The 22,839-nt window shown below is 43.1% G+C and overlaps 1 protein-coding gene across 1 annotated transcript in view; it reads right to left on the bottom strand.

The window, feature by feature from the left end:
* The window catches only part of LOC148518859 (pregnancy zone protein-like), a 178,516-nt gene that overhangs the window by 5,291 nt on the left and 150,386 nt on the right, over positions 1–22,839 (bottom strand). The window contains exons 27-31 of the mRNA XM_088476942.1: positions 19,269–19,431; positions 16,703–16,884; positions 7,919–8,134; positions 4,400–4,524; positions 222–312 (exon numbers count right to left, since the gene is read on the bottom strand). Of these exons, the coding sequence (XP_088333068.1) occupies positions 222–312; positions 4,400–4,524; positions 7,919–8,134; positions 16,703–16,884; positions 19,269–19,431 (777 nt within the window). The remainder of the gene's footprint in view (positions 1–221; positions 313–4,399; positions 4,525–7,918; positions 8,135–16,702; positions 16,885–19,268; positions 19,432–22,839) is intronic.

The raw sequence follows: 22,839 nt of genomic DNA, 5'->3' as shown, positions 1-22,839 counted from the left end.
CAAGCCACGCAGACATGCTATACTGTATACAGTATAGGGAACTGCATGACAGGACCCACATGGTTTACTACATTTCAGCCGTGTTTGACAAAGAGTCAGACCATTCTTAGCCAATCAGCTAATGCTCAGACTCGATCAGCAAAACACAGCAACAGACTTCCATATCTGATATCTTTCAATCCACTTAGGGAGTTACGTAAATAATTGATAGAACTTCTCACCTTATTAACACTCTTTTCATCAGCATGAAATCCAGACAGAAACTCCACCGTAATCATTGCCATGTTGGTAACAGCACGCCTTCCTGAGTATCTACAACAAAATGGAATATGTTCATGAGGTAAAAATGACGAAATTTGGGAAATCACCAAAAGTGGACATTAAGAAAGAAACGCAGGTGGTGGTTAGGGTGAGATTACAGCACAGAAATACCTGTATGAACTATTGGCCCTACCAGTCTCAAACTGAAGTAAAAATAGGAATTAGAAGCAACTTCCAGCTTTTACCCATTCACAACAGACCCCCCATCAGAAAGCGCCCCAAAATGCCCAATTTCACAGAAAGACAGAGGGCCTGATTCAGAGCCGCTCGTAAGCGGCCGCTCATTCGCTCCGAGCGATGTTCGCACATCTGCGCATGCGTATGGGTTGTAATACGCATGCGCGAACCAGTCAGTGTGGTTGGAATTCGTGTGCTTGCAAAATAGCGAATGCCTGCTAATTTGAGTGACAGGATGAGACGTTTGTGGGTGGTAACAGGGGAAGGTGCTTGAAAACGGGGAGAGGAGTTCCGAACGCAGGCGTGCCAAACGGTCAAAACGGGCGTTTTAAGGGTGTGCATAATTAGCAAAGGAGCGTTATCAAACACGTCACTTGGTTGTCTTTTAGCCTGAACTGCTCGCATGATTGCGGTAGGAAAATGCAACCACAAGAATAGCGAGCAGTTCATACACCTTTCGATGTACTCGATTAATCAAATAAATAGCGGAGATGACGTATGATGCGAGCGGCCAGGGGGCGTTTTTTTCTAAATAGCGAGCGCATGTTTCGGACGCTCATTCAGACATAGAGGCGTCAACAGACCGCAAAGAGCGAGCACTTAATTTAAATAGCCAGCCCCTTTTTCTAAACGAGCATCCGCAAATAGCGTCCGGCTCTGAATCAGGCCCAGAGTTTGTTGGAACCGGCCAAGTTGAATAGGACGGACATACGCAAAAGTGTGTAAATTTGCATCCGCACATGCTCTGTATACAAACACTCCCCATTTGCATCCACACTCAGAAATCCATCTGACTAGGAATCAGACCCATTTTGTGTGCCTTCACCTGGTGAGGCATGTCATACAAGCAGCACATACAGTAACATGTGCACATCTCATGTGTGCAGAAAGCAAGAGATACATACAGAAGCTTCTGCTTCAGATATGTACAGCCATGTATGGAAGAAGCTAAGTGACAGTGGGATCTAGTAATTTTATAGTGGGTGAGACATAATAGTTTATTGGAGGAGTGATGCTAATTTTATTGATGTGAGGGCTATATAATTTTATAATTGGGTCATGACAGTGCCTGTTCATGCAAATATATGGGAAGCTGCTAGGCCACAATTTGGATGCATTTATGTATGTACCTTTATCATGAGGCCTTACATTTGCCAAAGTATATATGTGCCTTTATTATGAGGCCTTATAATTGGTATATATTACATTATGGGTGAGCGTTTGGGCGTAGGGCCCCCCCAGGCTACTCTGGCTGTGCCTTCTCAGGGCATCACTACGTAATACACATAGTTATTGTTCACATCACCTTTTATGTTTGTTCTTTATTCATGTAATTTTTTCACATATATTTTAACCTCTTTTTCAACACTTACTAACTACTCGCACACATCTATACTTTACACTGCACTGTCACTCTTTTTCCATTTTTGTGTGTTGCCCTGGGCTGGACATTTTTTGGGGTGCTCTGCGCCCCGGACGTGAACCCATTAGTATTAGGGACTGCTAGTGACAGAGAAGCTGTGACGTGGCCTAGCAGCTCCCCATGTATTTGCAAATGCATGCAATCAATATCTCTGAAGTTCTATTACCATATCGTGTTCATATATTGTTGCAAGTATAATTCAGTGTGCTGAGGAACAATAGGGGGTTAAACCTCCCTCCCTTTTCTACTTGGTATGACCCCTCCCTTTCATGCACCTGAAAAGTACTACCAGATTGATTGAGCAGCTGCAATTTTTTATTTACATTTTTTTTGTATCTATTTAAAATTATCCAGCACAATTTTATTAAAAACTTTTTTGAAACACATAACATTAACATTCATTTTTATTATAACAGTCATCAATATATCGATGATTAGAAGATTCATGACCATCACAACTTGGATTTCCCCAGCAGCTGTTCCTCTGAGCATTCTCCAGGTACACACTGGGGGGACTGAGGGCTTTAATTTACATTTCCCTGGTGACTGCTCCTCCATGCAGGGACCGGGTGAGGGGTCCTGCAGTGCTGACCGATCAGCAGTGAGCTATTGACAGCTGCTGGAAGATTATCTTTCAGCAGCTGCCCACTGTCCATTTCTAATAGATCGGATTGTTTGCAACCATGTCAGTTAACACACATCCTGCATGGTTGCAAACAATGCCAGGCAAGTGATTAAATATATACACAAATTACTTAATGTTTGAGCATGTCAGTCAAAATACTGTAGGTCTGTTTATTAATTCTGAAAGCATGTTTGGGTAGGTTGGGAAATTAAGTTTATTTAATAACTATGAATACTATTAATTTAATTTAAGTGCTGGTTGATGGGAAACAGGTTTATTTAGTAAATGTGAAGGCTATTATTTTTTTTAAACAACATATATGAAATAATGTCTCCTTTAAAAAACTATCAGAGAATATCTTCTTACAACATTATTTACAATATTAAAATAGTATTCAAAGAAATAAAATACATATTTTATCAATGCAATATTTGTTTGATACTCTTGCCCCAGTTAATGACACATAACGTCAAATACAGTAGACAGTAAGTAGACAACTGTCACCATTGGAGTCCTCTTCAAATGTGTATTAACTTCTCATCTTTAACTGCAGCAGTATCATGGTACTCTAACTAATAACTAAGAATGTTATCTACCTCCACCTGAATTTTGTATGAAAAATTTTTGCTCCTTAGGAGGGTGCCTTGGTAAAGGATGCATATGTGATTTCAACCTAGGATATCTGCAGAGTCACAGATATCTAAGCAGTGTCAGACTGGGGCATAAAAGGCCCACCGGGTAATGCAGTGGTAGTGTCCTGTGATTAAGGGGTGTGGCCAGCCCCCAGAGGGGGTTTGGCCAGCCACCACAGACTCTTGGCTAACCAATAGGCAAATCTCGTTGTAGTTTCTATAAAAGAACCAAGCACTTATACTGATCAGTGGTACTACTCCACCAAGTAACTGACCATCTAACAGAGCAACAATCTATAATTTGAGATCTGGAACCTGACATCTAGAGTAGAGGGTGGGCCTTCAGGCAGTGGGACCCACCGGGGATTTCCCCTGTACCACTGTGGGCCAGTCCAACTCTGTATCTAAGGTATTTGCAAGGCTGCATAGTATGCAAATTCCGAACAATTGAGCAAGATGTATATAAAGTGTAGAATTTGCTAAACCATGAATGAAAAATACGACAGGTCTCAATATGATAATTTTGGTTGTCATATTTGCAGGCTTTTTAAGATAAATAAATTATTCATCAATAAATTACATAAAAAAAGTGAAACCATCTCTAGCATAGCCAGACTTGGCTGATATCAAAATCAGGGGCCTAAAAAGCATAGGGTCTCCCAAAAATTCCAATAAGAGCACACCAGGCCATGCCAGCCAAGGATAGTGCCACTGTAACATGAAAACACATAGCCCGGAGTTCACATAAAATAGTTCCAGAAAATATACGGTGCTCAATTCATCCAGCTCTAAATTAGCCTTATTTTAGACAGTGCTAGCATAATATGTCAGACTAAAAGTATAATCATTACTATTTAATTAAGGGCAGCATGTGTGGTATTGTGGTTAGCATTACCTCCTCACAGCCCTGAGGACTTAAGTTCCATTCCTGACCAAGGCACTATCTGTGTAGTGTTTGAAATTCCTGTGTTTACAGATGTGTCCTTTTATACTGTGCACTCTGGGGGTGAGGAAGGTGCAAATAAGGCAAGAAATGTATTTCTACACATCCAACCATGTACAGTTCTTATCTTTTTAGATTCCCCTCTATTGTCTCTGAAATCTCTGAACAAGAGAAATACCTCTATTATTTATTTTCTTCAGGGATTGTTCCAACCCTATGATGAAAAGTAGAAAGGACATTGGGTGGTATTAAATATGACGTTATAATTTTATTCTCACCTGATATCCACATGCACCTCAAAATGTGTTTGTCCCTCGTGGGTGCAGGCAGCTGGCTCAGTGCTTACATTAAGGGCAAAATAGACATCAGAATTGACAGGAAGACTGTTGTAATGTAGGTGAGACTGCAGACAGAGGGATATGGTATTAGGAACCAAATCAAATTGTAGTGAACAATATATCTTAAAATTAATATTGACAGTATTATGTTATTTTTAGATTGCACCTTTGAGGCAATATACATATTACATTAATGAAGTATGATGTATACAATTAAATGTCAATAATTTAATTGATTTAAGAACCTCCAAATCTGAAAGTAAACAATGGCACCTATTTTAATGCAACTTCCAATTTCAATGTGTTTAGGGGTGAGCTTCAGGAGGTATAATCACTTAAGTGCAAGAACAGCAAAAATCTCGCACCTGCAGGGTTTTTACTGAATGTGTGGATTTTTTTCTATGCAATTAGGTGCAGGGTTTTTCATATTTTTTTTTAATCGCAACCCCAGAGCATGACCAATTTTTCCTAAATTCCACATTTTTAGGAAAAATGGTTAGGAAATGATCTGTGGTCCCTGCGGAACCCTCCACCCCTAATGACTATTTAAACATTTGGCAGTTTCTAATTAGCCTAATTAGTCAAATAGATACTCACTTTCTGGCAGCGCTGTTCCCTCTTCTGCGTCTCCGGCAGTCTGAATGCACTTCCTCTGATGTCTGCAGATTGGGTTTATGTGAGAGCGCTGTCATGCCTGCCAGTGTGTGTGTGATCCAATGACTCCCTGTCATGTGTATGCAACCCCCTGTCATGCCTGTGTGACCCCCTGAACTAAGCTGAGATGCTGGTGTCTCCATTTACAGAACAAAGCAGCTAACTGGGGATCACAGAGCAGGATCCCAGTAAGTAGCTGACCGGAGTCACAGAGCAGGATCCCAGTAATTAGCTGACTGGAGTCACAGAGGAGCTCATCGATCACCATGCAGGTAAGTGTTAGCTTAGCAGAGAGAGGTGGGATCATGTGGTCACACTCCCAGGGTATTTATACCCTGAGAAGTGCGGGGAGGGAATTTGCAGGGACAGAGCTTTCTCGCAAGCTCTATCTCTGCATACGATATTGGATACATCCTTGTGATGTATCCAAATATCACATCGTGAATTTGGGCGATATTATCAAAAACCATCCACATCTGAGATGCGGATTGTGATAAATATGCCCCATAGTGTGTTTTAAAATGTTGATACATCATTTTAATGAGAAAAAGCCATAAACCTATTAAGAAAAGTATAGAAACTATGAAGGGGACTTCCTTTGTATACACAATCTGCTAAAATGCATTGGTGTACTGTACACCCAATGGAGGGGTAGCAACCAAAAAAAGTGTTATGATTGTGATACCTACTACTTGAAGTGTTTGGCCCGTATTCAATTTGAGCTGAGCCGCGTTAACTTAACGCGGCCCAGACTTAACGCCGACATCGCGTGTTTGGTAGGCGTTAAAGTATTGCGCGCGTGCACGCTTTACCCCGTATTCAATTTAAAAGTACGCGTTAACGGGACCTGGCAATACTTTTGCAAGCGGTAAGTCCTGTCATTTTTGGGGAAATCAGCCTGACACCCCCTAAAAGATGCTCTGACATGGGGGTTCACTATGGTACCCCCCGATTTTGGCTTGCTGAAGGTATTTGGTGTGTTTAAAAGGGCACAATTGCTGCTAAATAGCGTTTTTCAATACCTGATGCTGAAAAGTATTTTGGAGTATTTTTTCCTGAAAATCAGTTATCCCAGCAAAATTGGGGTACTTGAAAATGGGGGTCAACATATTTTGAAGTTGCTAAAGTGAAGTTTAAAAATCTTTCAAAATCCACCTGACGCAAGCACCTGCAATCCAAAAAACACTTGGGGCATACTTGGGTACCCCCCCAGAGTCAAGTTCACTAGTTTTTAAGTTTGTACCCCAACTTTTTTTTTTTTGCCCCCTTTTTCAAAGTAAATTTTTGGGGGTTCCTTAAGTGTTTTTTGAGATTTTTTTGATAAAGATTACCTTTGGGGGGCTGTCTGAAGGTTCCCGAAACGTTGCATCCCAAAACCCCAATTCTGCACTTTTTACCGCCTGCCATTCATAGGCGATACTTCACCGCCTATTACATTGCATTGATTTTCCGCATACACGGTAAGTCTTTCAAATTGAATACGGAGGTAAACTAAAACAGGTGATAATGACGTCATCCGCGTTAACTTAACGCGAATCCGGACTTAACGCTTCAAATTGAATACGGCCCTTTGGCTGATATCACAGGAGAAGAGAACTTGCAGTGATCATTGGGGATTTGTTTTTTGTTTTGTAATACATCAGCTCCTTTATAATATGCAGAGATTTGGGTAGTGTATTTAATAATATTAATATCACATTCATTCCTGCCTCATTGGAACTTACAATCTATGTTCCCTAGCACATAAACACACAGGTTTATTCATTCTGTCAGAAGCCAAATAACCTAACAGTATATTTTTATATAGGATGGGTTAACCCAGTTTTAAACTGTATACAGGTGCCTATTTTATAATATTCTGTTATTACCAATCTGGCAGGAGGCAATCTTTTTTTGGTTGTGATTCCAAATTTGCATATTACTGCATTTTATATTGCTATTCTTATTTATATGTCTTGTAAGTGTGATTTATTAAAATCATTTTTGTGTTTGAAAATCGAAAAGCACTTAATGTGCTTTTTTCACATTTTATATCTTACGACTATAGAGTTTTGAAGCATGGAGAAAGAAAATAAGTAAACTGCAGGATATCTTCGCTAAGTGATACGCTGTGCAAGTTTCCTGTATGTAAGAGCACTGCAAAAGGGGGTTTCGGACAAAGTTAGTCTTCTATTCTACCTTCCACTATGTATGAAAAATGGGTCTATAAAGGTCACTACAAGGGGTATATTTACTAGTGTGGGTTTTTAGAAGTGGAGCTGTTGCCCCTAGCAACCAATCATATTCTAGCTATTATATTCTAGAAGGTGCTAGATAAATAAGTAGAATCTGATTGGTTGCTATGGGCAACAACTCCACTTCTAAAATCCTGCCCTTTAGTAAATACATCCCCAAGTCTTATTGAGCACATGGTGTCAACATGTATCAAAAACAATCTTAACCTATGATGTCTTATTAATATATTTTTACATGCTAACTTCATGAGGATTTAGGCTCATGATTACTCCACACTAAGTGGATGAAGAGAGAGGTATGCTCCAGAAGTACTTTTTTCATTAACCTAACAGTATGTATCTGGAGGAAAACACAAATTTATGGTGACCCTACAAACTCGATCTGATCGGTCTCGGACCCATGGCCAAGTGCTGTGAAGCCACAATGCTATCTACTTTAAAAAGAGAAATGTAGAAGAATAATATCACTGAAATTAGTATGAAACCTCTTTCTCACAGAACCCTTAACAACTCTCTATAGATATTGTATATATGGTAAATACAGATGTTCTAAAAATAAAATTCTACTTACTTGTACATAGACATAGCCGTTTCCTGTGACAGTCACTGTGTATTCCCCGGGGAATTCTGGCAGGTCTACTGTTTGTAGAAGAAGGCTGTTACTTTTATCCACATGGATCTCTTTATGAAACCCTGACTTTGACTCAACTGTCACCGTTGCATCCCCCTTCTTATGGTGAATGGCCGCAGCATATTTAGCCAGAGCTTGAAGAGCTACCGTAGTGTCCTATAAAAAATAAGAGATTACATATTTCAGAGATAAAATACTGTATATAGGCTCCGCTGACAAGTAATTTGCAGTTCTCATATTAGATATTATAGCATAAAAGAAAAGTATTACTAACATCATCATTTATGTTCAAAATTAAGTATTATGTTTCCTAAAGTTGCAAGTGTAAATCCTATTAGATGAATGCTGCAAATCAATTAACTTGTAACCTTATAGTTTTACCCTGCTACTGTACAGTATATCATTGAAGTTACTGTAATTGCACATAGAGCTCACATGGGCTTTAGCTGTTCCTAGCCAATTAGAGACGCTTTCTCATGTATCGACCAATCAAAACAAAGGCACTGTGAATGAATTACTTGTTGGCACGCTGTATAGCAGGGCAATAATGCACCCTCGTCCGGCCCTGCCTCCTGCATAGGTGACTTCATGGCATCACAAAGAGGGGTCTGTGCTGCAGCCGGGACCAGGAAGCTGAGCTCCCAGCGCCTCCTGAGGATGCATAGTGTGGCTCTCCAGTGGGACTGCAGGTTACAGCTTACCTCCCAATATTGTGCAGCAGGAAGTCTGAAAAAGCATGAAAAATGGGGGTGTGGTTTTGTGGTGCAGGGACATGTGTGCATTTCATGCCCCATTTCCTGTCATGTTGGGGTGTGCCTATCACTCCCCAAGCTGCTTAGCTGTCCCCAGGCTCTGTTGGGAAGTTTGTAGATGCCACACACATACAGTATGAAGAGCATCTATTAATCTGCTGAGAAGGTACCCCCGTCCCCAACCTTTCACCCCCATGGGACACTGCAGCCCATGGGTGGGAAAACAGGACAGTGACCAAAAAACAGGACTGTCCAAAATCAGGATTGTTGGAGGGTATGGCTACAGTGCACCACTGCAGACACCCTGAAAGCCAAATAGAGTTGGCAGTGATGGCATCGCACCTTTGACCTTGGGTGGTGGAACTACCTGCACACCCCTAAATATGGTGCTGCATCTTGCCTTGTCCGGGTGCAGATATAGGGCACCATATGGTTCATTATTTTAGCGCATTAGGATTAAAAACTGAAAGAAACATGAGTCTTTTTTCGAAAATAAAGGATTTTATCATATCCTACTTAAACCTTTTCAAAATGATCTGATTTCTGAGGTGGTGGTAGTTGGGCCCTGCCATTTACAGTAAGTTAAATCGAACACAATTTGCATCATCTCATCCTACTACTCTACTACCTCTCATCTTGATCCTATACCCTCACAAATCAATAAAGCTCTGTCTCCTGTGCTCATCCCAACCCTAACTAAATTCTGTAATCTCTCTCTACTGGTATCTTTCCATCACTGTTCAAGCATGCAGTGATCACTCCCATCAGTGTACAAGCATGCAGTGATCATTCCCATCAGTGAACAAGCATGAAGTGATCACTCCCATCAGTGTACAAGCATGCACTGATCACTCCCATCAGTGTACAAGCATGCAGTGATCACTCCCATCAGTGTACAAGCATGCAGTGATCGCTACCATTGTGAAAAAACTAAATTCTGACCCCAACACTCTCTCAAATTACCATGCTATCTCCCAGGTCCCTTGCCCCTCCAAGCTACTGGAGAGACTTGCCTACCCTCGACTCACACACTTTCTTAACACCCACAACTTATTGGACCCACTTCAGTCTGGCTTTCGTTCCCAACACTCTACTGAGACATCACTGACTAAGTAAATGATCTGGTCACTACCAAGGCTAAAGGCCATTATTCACTTCTAATTCTTCTAGATCTCTCTGCTGCCTTTGACACTGTTGAGCACTCTCTTCTCATACAAACACTACAATGCCTAGGTCTTCAAGGCACAGCCCTTTCTTGGTTCTCATCCTAACTCTCTAATCACTCTTTCACTGTTTGCTTTTCTGATTCTATCTCCACTTTGCTACCTCTATCAGTTGGAGTAGCGCAAGGCTCTGTCTTAGGTCTCCTGCTTTTCTCAATCTATACCACCTCTCTTGGCAAACTAATCAGCTCTTTTGGTTTTCAGTATCATCTGTACGCGGACGATACTCAAATCTACCTATCCTCCCCAGATTTGTTACCATCTGTGCTGGTCTGTGTCACTGAATGTCTCTCTGCCATTTCATCTTGGATGTCATCTTGCCACCTCAAACTTAATATATCCAAAACAGAATTAATTATATTTCCACCAGCCAATAGCAGTTACCAACGTGATATCTCTATTACTGTTGACAACTCGACAATCAACCCCACTCCACAAGCTCGCTGCCTAGGTGTCATCCTTGACTCTGAACTGTCTTTTGTTCCCCACATTCAATCTGTCTCAAAATCATGTTACATACATCTAAAAAACATAGTCAATACTCGACCATATCTTACGCAAGACACTGCAAAAACTCTAGTACACGCACTCATTATTTCCCGCATTGACTATTGCAATGGTTTCCTTATTGGTCTTTCCAAAAACAGGCTCTCCCCACTACAATCCATTTTGAATGCAGCTGCGAGGTTGATCTTTCTCACCAAACGTTCAGTGTCTGCTGATCCACTCTGTCAGTCCCTCCACTGGCTGTCGGTCTTCTACCGTATTCAATTTAAAGTACTTACACTCACACATAAAGCTATTAACCAAACCACACCAACATACATCTCTTCACTTATCTCAAAATATTTTCCAACCCGACATCTGCGCTCTGCATAAGATCTGCGTCTCTCATCCCCACACATTACTTGTTCCCATGCACGGTTACAGGATTTTTTTTGGGCAGCACCCACCCTGTGGAATGCCCTCCCACGTACAATAAGACTTTCTACTAGTTTCCAAACATTCAAGCATTCTCTGTGAACTCACCTATTCAGACAAACTTATTAGATTCCAGGACCGCCCACATAACCTTTTATAGCTTCCCTATCTAGCTCCCTTCTTATACAGTAGTAAATACCTATCACATCTTCTCTTTCATCAATTTAACATCTCCCTAACACCTATTTCCCTATAGATTGTAAGCATGCGAGCAGGGCCCTCTTACCTTTTATGTATGTTTTTTACGTATGTCTTTTATATATGTATGTATGTATGTATGTCTTTTACAACCCAGTAAAATGTTAATGTTGATTCAAATTATAAAGCGTAATGGAATTTGCTGTGCTATATAAGAAACTGTTAATACATAATAAATAAATTTACTGTAGGCAGAATTCATATAGGCTGTACATTTATATGCCCTACTAAAATGGAGAAAAGGTTGAATAAGCATTAAATAAATCAAATCAAAGGTGGGGTCTAAATGTGCACTTGGAAACTTGTGAGGATCAATGAGTTAACCAGATAAACTGGGAGTGGCCAGTGCTTATGGGAAGGCTTTATAATGAGGTGGCTTCAAGAAGAAGGCCTCTTCATGGCATTTACTTGTATTTGTCTTTGAGCTTGTGTCTCTTCTCTTTGTGTCCCTCACTCTCTACCGTTTCTTATCACTTTGTTTTTCGTTACTTTGTTGTCTTTTCATTCAGTTATGTTTCTGCTATTTTTTTTCTTTCCCTGACTGCATCCTGCACTTCTACTTTGTTTCCCCTCCACCATTTATTTCTTTCCCATTTTTACTTGCAATGCTCTCCAGCTGGTTACCATGATTTGAATCCCTTTTCCTGGGACTCTGATTGGGTATGCAGTCGGGAAGCCGGCGGACCTAATCCCAACAGCCGGCTTCCCAAGGGTCTAAAGACAGTCGTCAATATGTCGACGCCTGTCATTAGACATATGCCGGGAGACCGACGCCTGACATCCTGATCGAAGGGACGCCAGGTTCCGAACGCAATAGCCGCGGGGGGGGAGGGTAAGGTTTAGGGTTCCCAGGGGGAACTTAGGGTTAGGCACCCCCCTGGGAGGTTAGGGTTAGGCTAGGGGAAGGGGGGGTTAGGGTTAGGCACCCCCAGGGGGAGGTAAGGGTTAGGCACCCCCCTGGGGGACTTAGGTTTAGGCAGCAGGGAGGAGGGGGGTTTGGTTTAGGCACTTAGAGGGGGGATTAGGGTTAGGTACTGGGGAGAAGGTTAGGGTTACGCACCCCTAAGGGAGGGTTAGGGGGTAGACTTAGGTTAGCTAATACTTACCTGAGGACGATCGGGATTTCCACTGCTGCCGTGATTCCAACAGCCGGACATGCATCCGGCGGTAAATCATACAGATTCCGATCGGGTAGTGCATGCTCCATTATGTCTGCTCGCAAGTCCATGTCAGGCCACAGTAAGGGCAAGCGGCCCAGTCAGAAGATCTGTTGTCCCATGGTGCTTGCTTCCAATCGCCTTCCTCTCCCCCCTGGCCAATGGGCTGCACCTCTGCAAGATGGGATTGTGGCCTAGGGATCTTCAGTGTGCCATGTGCATGTACTGGGATTGTGCCTTGTGACCTCTGTGCCATTCATGTGTGGGGCTGGATGCTGGTTGTCTCTCCTTGCTGTATCCCCTATTGCAGCTGCAGCAAAGGAGAGGGTTTGTCTTTCCCTGGGTTCCAGTTCTCAGTGCCTGTACTGGTTTACTCTGCCCTCAGGATATATTTATCCTAAATGCTGCTGCTTAACTTTAGTCTCTTTGACTGCAACATGCTTCACCTCATATCATTTTCAGGAGGACAGCTCAAAAGGATAAAGCAGAAAGTATTCTGACATTTCCGTATAGGAGAAAGAAGGTATGTTCCTAGTAGACATGTTTCAGTGATGTGGTAGAATAAAAGGTCACCAAAATTAACTAAGGTCAAGAAAGAACGAGAAGAAATCCTCTACTTATTACCCAATGCAATAAATCTACAAGAAACTTAAGAAAACACTATCTTGCACTGCATGGGTATCACTTAATGAGTAAGAAGGGCTCTCTTGTGGTCTCAGGGGTTTGGATGGCATCCCTTGCTGATTCCTGTGGCTGCTGCCATGTTGGCTCTGGCAGGTCTCTCTTCCAGCGATGTTCTGCTAGGTGCCACTATCTTGCTGGCACCTTCCATGCTGCTCAGCCTCTAGCTACCACAATTTTGCTGGATTTCTACAAATATCTCCTGGGGCGTGCCTAACAGTCAGATCTGCTCAAATAAGTGCTCTCCCTCCTAATGGAGCACCCTATTTAAGATCCTTGTCTGCACTTGAGCCCAATGATCTGGTTGCTGCAGTTTTACTGTAGTTATTCTAATCCTGTGGATACTGTACTCTGCTGGAATCTCTCCTGCTCTCCAGTGTCTACTGTGGGTATTCTGCTGGAATCTTTCCTGTACTCCAGTGTCTCCTGTGGATATTCTGCTGGAATCTCTTCTGCAGTATAGTGTCTCCTGTGGACAGGGGCGTATCTACCCCTTGGCCAGGATGGCACTCACCAGGGGCTCCAGCCAAAGGGGGGGCGCTGCCCGACGGTGCCATCCTTGGCAAGGGAATAGACTCACCTACAGGGATGGATCCGGCTGTTAACACACAGCTCCATAGTGCAGGGAGAAGGCTGGGGGCAGGCCAGCAGGTGACGGAGTGCTGGGCTTGCCTCCAGCATGATGTCAAATGGGGGCGTGACATGCCGTCACACCCCAAAATCAGCATCATCAAAGGGGCATGGCATTGCAGTAGCGAGGCCAAGCCCCCTTTTTGGACACCTGTGCCTCCTGCAATGCCAGAGACAGAGGAAGGTGGACAATACCAGGTAACAGCAGACACACAGTACGTATCTGTGACCCCAACCACCACCTCCCAGCCAAGACCCCTTTTATCCTCCGCAAGCATCACTCGGTGCTCAGCACAGCACAGCTGTTCTGCTGGTAGGAGAAAGCGGATGGGGAGAATAATAAGTCCGAAATCTTCAGGGTTCCCCCTTACACAAAAAAATAAAATTAAATCCTTATTTGGTGTATAATTCTCCAGTTGTCTTGCTGTGGAGCATTACTGAAGTCCTAGGTTAGAGGCACGTGATCCAGTAGCATGCATAGATATCTGTGTGTGCATGCATGGCAGCATTTATGCGAGTCCCTGTGTCAGGGTTCACAAGGCAGTGTAGGCAGTCCCAGTGTATTTACTGTATGCATGTGTGTGCATATCTTTGTGGGATGTGGATGGTAAATTGTATCAAGGATATCACAGATTCACATTGAAAGCGGTAACGTGTGCACTGAAGGAGCACAAGCACTGAAACTTGATTGGGGGGCGGTGACAGTTATCACCTCCACTCTCACAACTCCGATATTCTCCAATTCCACCGGTTCTTCCCCTCCTTTTCTCATCCTGTCTAAATTCTACGACCCCTCACACCTCCCAGCCAATCACAGAGCACAAGTGTAAGGGGGAAATATGAGGGGGGTGTCAGTCCCTTACTTTGCCAGGGGCGCTCGGACCCCTAGATACGCCCCTGCCTGTGGATACTCTGCTGTAATCTCTCCTGCTCTCCAATGTCTCCTGTGGATACTCTGCTGAAATCTCTCCTGCTCTTCAGTCCTGTGGATGATCTGCTGTTTACTCAGCTGTCTTCTTGTGCTTTAAGGGATTACTTCACTGGGCCTAGAGGTGCCTTCATTGTATTTATCCTGCTCACTGGATTGTTCTCTACATCTAATTTACTACTGGATTATGTCATCCTCAGAGGTGTCCTCTGCTAGTTACTATAGGATTCCTCCCAGAGAGCTGCGACCTGCGGGAATACTGCAGCTAAATCAAAATTTCCCTTGCAGAATTTGGCATGTCTCACTTCCTGAACCTGAAGTTCTCTCTTCTAGAGTCTAAAAACAAATGTAAAATTTACTTTCTATTATTAAACCAATTCCAACTTGGTTTGGGGCACAAAAGAAATATTATATTATATTGATTGCATAGATGCAAAATAACTTTATACATGGGTATCAATAAATAAATACATAATAAAAATATAAACAATCAATGCAGTCAATTAAATAATTTTGAAAGCCTCAGGATAGGAGTGCAAGATTAAAGAGCAACTTGCATGCCATAGAAAATATGTAGTCTACATGCTGACATCCAAATATGGGTCACATCAAAGGAAGCTAAAAATTCAGATCTACAATCATTGGAGCTCATTCAGACCCGCTCGCTATGCTACGCTCTCTCACAGTCGTCAGGGACCGGGGATGCAAATTCCGCGAATGCACAGCAAGGCTTAAGGATGCCCTCTATGCCTTAGAGAGCGACAGCAGAGTGATCGCATGCCGGTGTAATGACACCCACTTTTCTTTCTTTGCACACGTCATCTCCAGGAAATGTATGATTAATCAGAACCATCGAGAGCCATCGGAGCAGCACGCAGCGCTTGAGGTAGACCCTACCCCGCTGCAAGCACTGCGATCACTACAGGCTGAAATACAACCAGGTGATGTGAACAATGACGCCTCCATGCTAATTATGCATGCCCATGAAGCGCCGTTAGAACACACAGACACGCCTGCGTTCGCACATCCATTCCCTCGTTCTCTAGGACCTTCCCCTGTTACCACCCACAAACAGCACTATCTGTCACTCAAAGTAGCGCTGAGTCTGTGTACTTCGTGCCCACGATTTCCGATCGCACAGACTGGCTCGCGCATGCGCATTTTACCGTATACGCATGCACAGACGGGCGACAATCGCCCATTGCGAGCGTTCACAGCTTAGCGACTGGGTCTGAATTGGGCCCAATGTTCTTAAAACTAGGCAAATTGCACATAGGCCCTGATTCAGAGCCGGACGCTCTGAAAGAGCGCTCGCTCTGAATCAGGGCATTTTTTTAATTCTTTTTTGGAGCGGCCTCCTCGCCACTCGAATAGCTGTGGGTGACCACCCACAGCTATTGCGAGCGGCCAGGATGATGGTCGCGATGGTCAAGATCATCGCGACCATCGGGCTTGTGACGAGATCCTTGTGGTAGGGTCTCGTGGCCACAAGCCCCAGAGAGCTTCTGACTGGTGATGTCAGTGGGGCTGCCCACAAACGGCAGGCGTTCGCATGGGAACACCTCCGTTTGTGAAGCCACCCCCACGCCACGCCTCCAAAACAGTGCGAGCTGTCGTTCAAAATTGACAGCCGCACCTTTTTGGTGCGAGACTGGAGCGACGGAGCGCCCGTGAGCTAGCCGGGTCTCGCGCATGAGCACGTCGAAAAAATTGAGTTTAGGGATTTAAAAATATGCTAGCACCCATTTTCATGTACCCCAAATTTGATGGGACCATTTAAAAAAACGAAAAATAAAACCTAAGTACTCTTCTGCATCACTTCTTCAATGTCGGGAAAAAAAACACCTGCCGCGGCTATTTAAAAATGCAGAACACATTCTGCAGGGCTAAACGGGGGTACCAAGACTGACCCCCATGTCTGGACATCTTTAGGGGGGTCCCTAGAATATTTCCAGAAAATTCCTGTTTTTTTTTTACTGATCCTAATTCACCGGGTCCCGTTTTTGTTAGTTTTAAATTGAATAGGGGGATAAAGTGGGCGCGCGCCCGATACTTTATCCCCAGAAAAGCTCTGCTGTGGAGTGAAAAGTCCAGCACGGACTTTTCGCTCCCAAATTGAATACGGCTCATAGTCTGAAAATAGATTTGGAGTATTTATAAATTGGAAGTTTAACCTGCGAGGAACGGAATCCTCCATATGCTGATTGTTGTCCCACAACCCATCGGATGATATCTGCGCTCTCTTCAAGATCTCTCTGGGTTGTTGTCTTTTCAGAAAGCAAAGCCAGAACAACATAGGCAGATGTCTCCATGGCTCCATGATGGTACGTGTTTGTTTCCCAATGCTTGGATCCATCTATATTGAGATTCCCAATGAAAATGAGAATAATGCAAAACATGAATCCTCATCCTTCTAAACAACTATATATGATGCACCAATAACTTTACATAAGTTAGACTGTAGTAGCGCTGGATTTAATGATTTGCACAAGTAATGTAAAGTTACTGGAATTAATGTATATGTGATTTATTTAGTACACAATGCTGCAGTAATTGCATTAATTGTAAGAAATTTAAATGTATGTTAGATTTGTTTATCTCTGGCCCTGGACTAGGGACCATCAAAAAATTATAGTATAGGTGTCTGATGGCCCAAAAAAAGGTGCAAACCCTAAGTAATTGGGGACTCTAATTTCAGGGTAATTCTAATAAATAATGTTTAAAAATTGGAGATCCACTTATTACTCATTTACATGAGATATCAAATAAAAAAGAAAGATCATCCAATAGAAAAATCATATTTTATTTAGAATATGAGGGGGAATTCAAGTAGCCCCGATAATTTATCAGGAGTGAAAAAAGGTGGTAGCCTCAGGCTTTAATGCCCGGAGCTATTCAATTACAGCCCTTTTTTCTTGCCCGATAAATTATCTCTTATCGGTTGTTAACGCATAGAATCTGGGAAAAGTTCCCGGACCTATGTGTTAACCCACTGTTTGCACATGATAACAAGTTAATCATCACGTATATGTTTTGGGGTCTACTGAGATCTGAAAAGAAATATGCATTAAGGGAGTGCTGTGAGCTGACTTCAGGGCTAATTGGATAGCCCCAAGGGAGAGCGGTAAATTACCTTCACTAATCGAATTCCACCATAGTGTCACTTTACACAGTAACTGGCAATGTCAAGTATAATGTTAGTTGCAACCAGGAAATGCGTTGCAGGAGCCCTTTAACTGAAAATCTTTTATTATATTCTTTATTTTATGGTTTTTAAGTGTTTTCTAAATTGTTTATGTTATTTTTAGGTTGTTAATTCAGTGTTGCTACATAATGTGTGTTTTGCTGGTTCAGAAATGCTTTTACTTTTATATTCTTTATTATAAATTTCTTCTAGAAAGTTATTTATTGGCAAATATTATTCATGCTCAGAGAATGAAGAGATTAACACTCTCTACCTGTTGTAACCCATTTCCATTTTGATTTAAATTGGGAGTGAAGGATTGAACACCCGAGTTACTGTATAAAGTGACACTACTGTATATTCTAAATAAAATATTATTTACTTGCCTACTCTCGCAGAAGGCGTGGGAGGCTCCTGATTTTTCAGGCAGTCCCTCACTTCCTAGTTAAGTGGGCAAAATGGTGAGATAATGTATCTGCGGTCCGTATGGAGGGCGGGGTTAAAAGAATGCAATTTTAGCCACACCCCTACATATGGACCCGCAAATCGCAGCATTTTGCCACAATGGGGGCATTCTGGGTCATGACATCATTATGGCAGGCCCCATTGTGGCATAATGCTGAAGTAGCCAGTTGCATCTCCTCTCCAGACTTCTCCTTGAAAAAAAAGTAGGCAAGTATGTTTTAGTTTTGCATAATCTCTCTATTATTTGATATATCATAAAAATTAGCAATTAGTGGATCTCCGATTTTTAAACATTGTTTACTAGAATTACTTTGAAGTTAGAGCCCCCAAGTATTTAGGATTCACACAATTTTTAGGTATACCATACATGTATCATATAATATTTTGGGGGCCCCTAGTCCAGCAATGGAGATAAACAAATCTCTTACTGTATACTCCGGAACTATTCTACTGAGATGCATTTCATGTAAAAGTTGCACCCATGTATTGTTTATACTGAAGATGTATCCGACATATCTTGTCATTTTTGCTGTCAATGTCAATCCATTTTATGACCCCAAATTTTACCAATCGCTCATCACTTTATCACCTCCTCTTCCAAACAATAAAACAAAAAAAGTATAAACAGTATGAGGGGGAAGATGTACTAAGCTCTGAAAATTGATAAACTGGAGAGTGAAAAACCACCAGCCACTCAGCTCCCAACTGTCATGTTATGGGCTGTGTTTCAAAAATGACAGTTAGGACCTGATTGGCTGGTGGTTTATCACTCCAGTTTAACACTTTTAGGAGCTTAGTACATCTGGCCCTTAAAGTATATACAATAAACTGGTCTGGTATTCTGACTCTGTAGCCCCGGGTCTCCGATTGCTGTGGAACTACACATCCCTGCATGCCCTGTCAGAAGTTTAGCATACCCTAATAGCAAATCTGTGGCAGGGTGTGCAGATATGCAACCGTGGGGCTGCATGTTGAATACCCCTGCTGTAGCCTTTCTGACTCTCTTCACCTGCACTTTTACAGTTCAAACTAAGCAACAGCCAATCAAAATCCATTTATTGACCTATGAAAATTAACATGTAAATCTTCACCTTTCTTTATAACAGCCTCATCTAGTCTCTTCAATGTCTCTTGTCTTAGTTTACTATCTCCTGACAGAGTGAAGGCATAGGCCAGAAGAGCCTGGGTGTAGACAGATGTTTCGTTGTGTGCTCCATTCTTCAAACACATCAAGGCATCCTCCACAATGCTCCCCTAAACATAGAATATTAAGATGACTAGCAAAGGATGAAATAAGTGATCAAACATGGTTTGCCCAGTAAAGAGGCAGACAAGGTCAAAAGGCTCAATGACCCTTGAATAAAGAGTTTATAAACATAACATTTTACAAACAAAAGTAGCAAAATATAGAAATTTACAGTAAATGTGCCATTATTAGCCATTTCTAGAAAAGATAAATGAGAAATTTGAGTGTGAATATGGCTTGTCCATGAAGAGGGCATAATTAGCACTTAACAAGCTGTAGTCTACCTCATACAAAGTTTATCACCATGTGGCAATGGGGCCAGCATGCCTCAGCTGAAAAGGTTAAACATCCCATAATAAATATACATATATAAAAGAACCAGTACAGTAGGAGACAGAACTTAACTTTCTAAGCACACGTTCTCCCATTTCATGGTAAGACACCGGTCTCTTGTTGCTGGCAGCTGCTCTGTGGTCTGGAGAAGTTGCTACCATTGATAATGTGCAGCAACATCATTCAGGGGGAGATGTACTAAGCCTTGGAAAGTAATAAAGTGGAAAGTGTTAACATACCAACCAATCAGCTCCTAACTGTCACGTTACAGGCTGTGTTTGAAAAATGACAATTAGGAGTTGTTTGGTTAGTATTTTTGGGTCTATTCATGTAGCAGTGAAAAGCCCTTTATCAGTGATAAAAGGGCTTTTCACTGCTTTTCCTTATTCATAGAACGGGTTACAGTGAGCGGTGCCCCTGTTTAGTGTAGTTATCACTTCCCCATACAGTAGTATGGAGAGAGCGATTCACAAAAGAAAAGAAAGCTCAGCTTTTGGCTTCGCATCTATGAAAAAAAAATCACCATCTCAGTATAGCATTACGAGATTTGTGAAGGGGCAAGAGTAGGGAAGACACCTGACTCCCTGCACTGCTGCCCGCCCAGAGATCTCGGCTGCCTTCACAGCCATCCATTCTGCCATTATCCCTGCAGCTATTATTAACAGCAGGTCACTTCCTCCTGCCAAGCGTCCTCTCCCACAGCACCCGTGCTTCTAGATGACCCCAACTCCTGCTGCCTGCTGACCCCACTCCCTGCCCCTACGTACCCCCCCCGCTTCCATAATGATAACGCGGTGCATGCGCAGAAGAAGAGAAGGAACTAAAAGATAGCGATAAAAAGAGAAGACCGAACAGCTGCAGTGGTATTTATTGCATTGCTTCTCCAAACAGGTAAGTGTACATGAATTGCTACTTATCTAAGCTATAGATCGCATAGAACTAGCGGCAGCGGCGGGATCCAGCAGCGATGCGGATGATGGGCGTTGCCAGCGGGACTCGGTATCGGTGCTGTGTTGGCAGCAGTTCTGGATCTGAGAGGATCCAGTTCTTGCCAGCCATTCTGCAGAGTTCGGCAGCAGTGCCCATTTCAAAAATGGTGCCTCAGCACCATTTGTTAAATTCAAACATGGCCACTGTGAGCTAATCATGGCTCACAACGTCATCGCCCTGCCCCCTCGGCTGGCTTATATAAGCCAGCATGAGGCAGCAGCATGGCAGTCAGCTGGTGGGGAGGGAGCAGTGAAAAGCTCCCAAAATAAAGAAGATGGCCAAAGTCCTAATGAGCGGCGCCCATGCAAAAGACCTCAAAGGCTGCTGCCCACTAGGTGAAGAGGACAACAGAAGCCCTAAGGAGGTGGCAGCCGTGCAAAAGAGCAAACTGGCTGTCACCCCCCAGGTGAAGACACCAGAAGCCCTGGTTGGTTGGCGCCCACCAGGTGAAGATGACGGAATCCCTGGTGGGTTGGCATCTGCGCAAAAGAGCTGATTGGCTGCCGTCTGCTAGGCAATGATGGCAGAAGCCCTGGTGGGTTGGCGCCCACCACGTGTAGACGCTGAAAGTCCTGGAGCAGCGGCGGACTCATAAAAGAGCTTAAAGGCTGCCCCTTCCAGGTGAAGATGCAGTACAATAAACTTTTATAATATTAAAGTGTACTGTGTTTATTTTAATATTTGCTTTAAAGGTGGATTACATGTGCCACCCGGCACTTAATGCCCTGCATGCTTGTACTTGTGGTTCTCCAGGTAGCAGCATGCAGGGGAGGCTTACTGGGACTCATGGTTAAAAAAAACTCTACAGTTTCACATGTTCCATTAAGGCTACTTAAACTTGATCTGAGACTTCACAAAACCTACTGAAACTCAAACTAAAAAAGCAATGAAATTCCGATCATTAAGGCTGATGCCCTAAAGGATATGTTTCTTGCACAATACAGATATGGTATGCTATCACACCCTGTGGTTAACTGCAGATGTAGAACTCTCACAGAGTGAGATTGCAGTCACTCAACAAAATGGTGGAGCTGCTAATTCACAGAATTGTGTGCTCTTTGGAATACACACATGCAGTCTATGCAACTGAGGTCTGAGCAGAAGATAGAGCTGCACAGAGGGGAAAAGAGAGGGGTGGATGGGGGGATTAGATAGAGTGGTATGGATGGGGAGATAGAAAGGCATGGAGAGGGGGGAAGATTAAGCAGTACAGATGGGAGGTATCCAAGGTGATGCAAATGGGTGGAAAACAGATGTGTGGATGGGGGTAGACAGCAGAGCGGATGAGGGGGAAACAGAGTGGCACAGTTTGGGGGACAGAGCGATGTGGATGGGAGTGCAGAGTGGCATGGACATGGGAAGACAGAGCAGTGCAGATGGGTAAAGTCAGTTTGGGTAAGATGAGGGAATACAGATGATCACAAACAGGAGAATTCAAAACCGTAGGGAATAGGGAAGACAGATTGATGTGGAAGGGGGGGGACAGAGTGGTGCAGATGGAGAAATAAAGTGTGGCACAGATGAGGGGAAGAGAGTAGCATGGCTGGGGGGAAGGTGTTGGTGCAGATGGAAGGAAACAGAGTGACGCGGATGCAGGAAGACAAGGCGGCACTGATGGTGAAAGACAGATTGGTGCGGATGAGGGAATAAAGAACTAGCACAGTTGGAAGACCACACAGCAGTAGGGATTGGGGAAGATAGAGCAGCATGGAGGCAAATATACTGTATAAGCATAGACAGAGTATGATAGTTTTAGCAATTAGAGAGCTGAATGTGTACTCTGAATGAGATGGCTGTATGGAGTGAGAAGGATTTTGAACCCCAGTGAGATTGTTGAGGTGACCTAATGGGAAGATTGTGGGCACTGAGTGGGATGTGCCACATAACTGCTCAGACCTCAGTTGCATAGACTGCATGTGTGTATCCCAATGAGCACACAATTCTGTGAATTAGCAGCTCCACCATTTTGCGAGTGACCGCAACCTCACTCTGTGAGAGTGCCGAATCTGCAGTTAATCACAGGGTGTGATGGCATACCATATCTGTATTGTGCAAAGAACATGTCCCTAAGGCGTCAGCCTTAGTGATCAGAA

This window comes from Taudactylus pleione, unplaced genomic scaffold (genome assembly GCF_031769625.1).
Source record: "Taudactylus pleione unplaced genomic scaffold, aTauple2 ptg000198l, whole genome shotgun sequence".
NCBI classification, from domain to species: Eukaryota; Metazoa; Chordata; class Amphibia; order Anura; family Myobatrachidae; genus Taudactylus; species Taudactylus pleione.
This window is presented reverse-complemented; position numbering and strand designations above follow the sequence as displayed.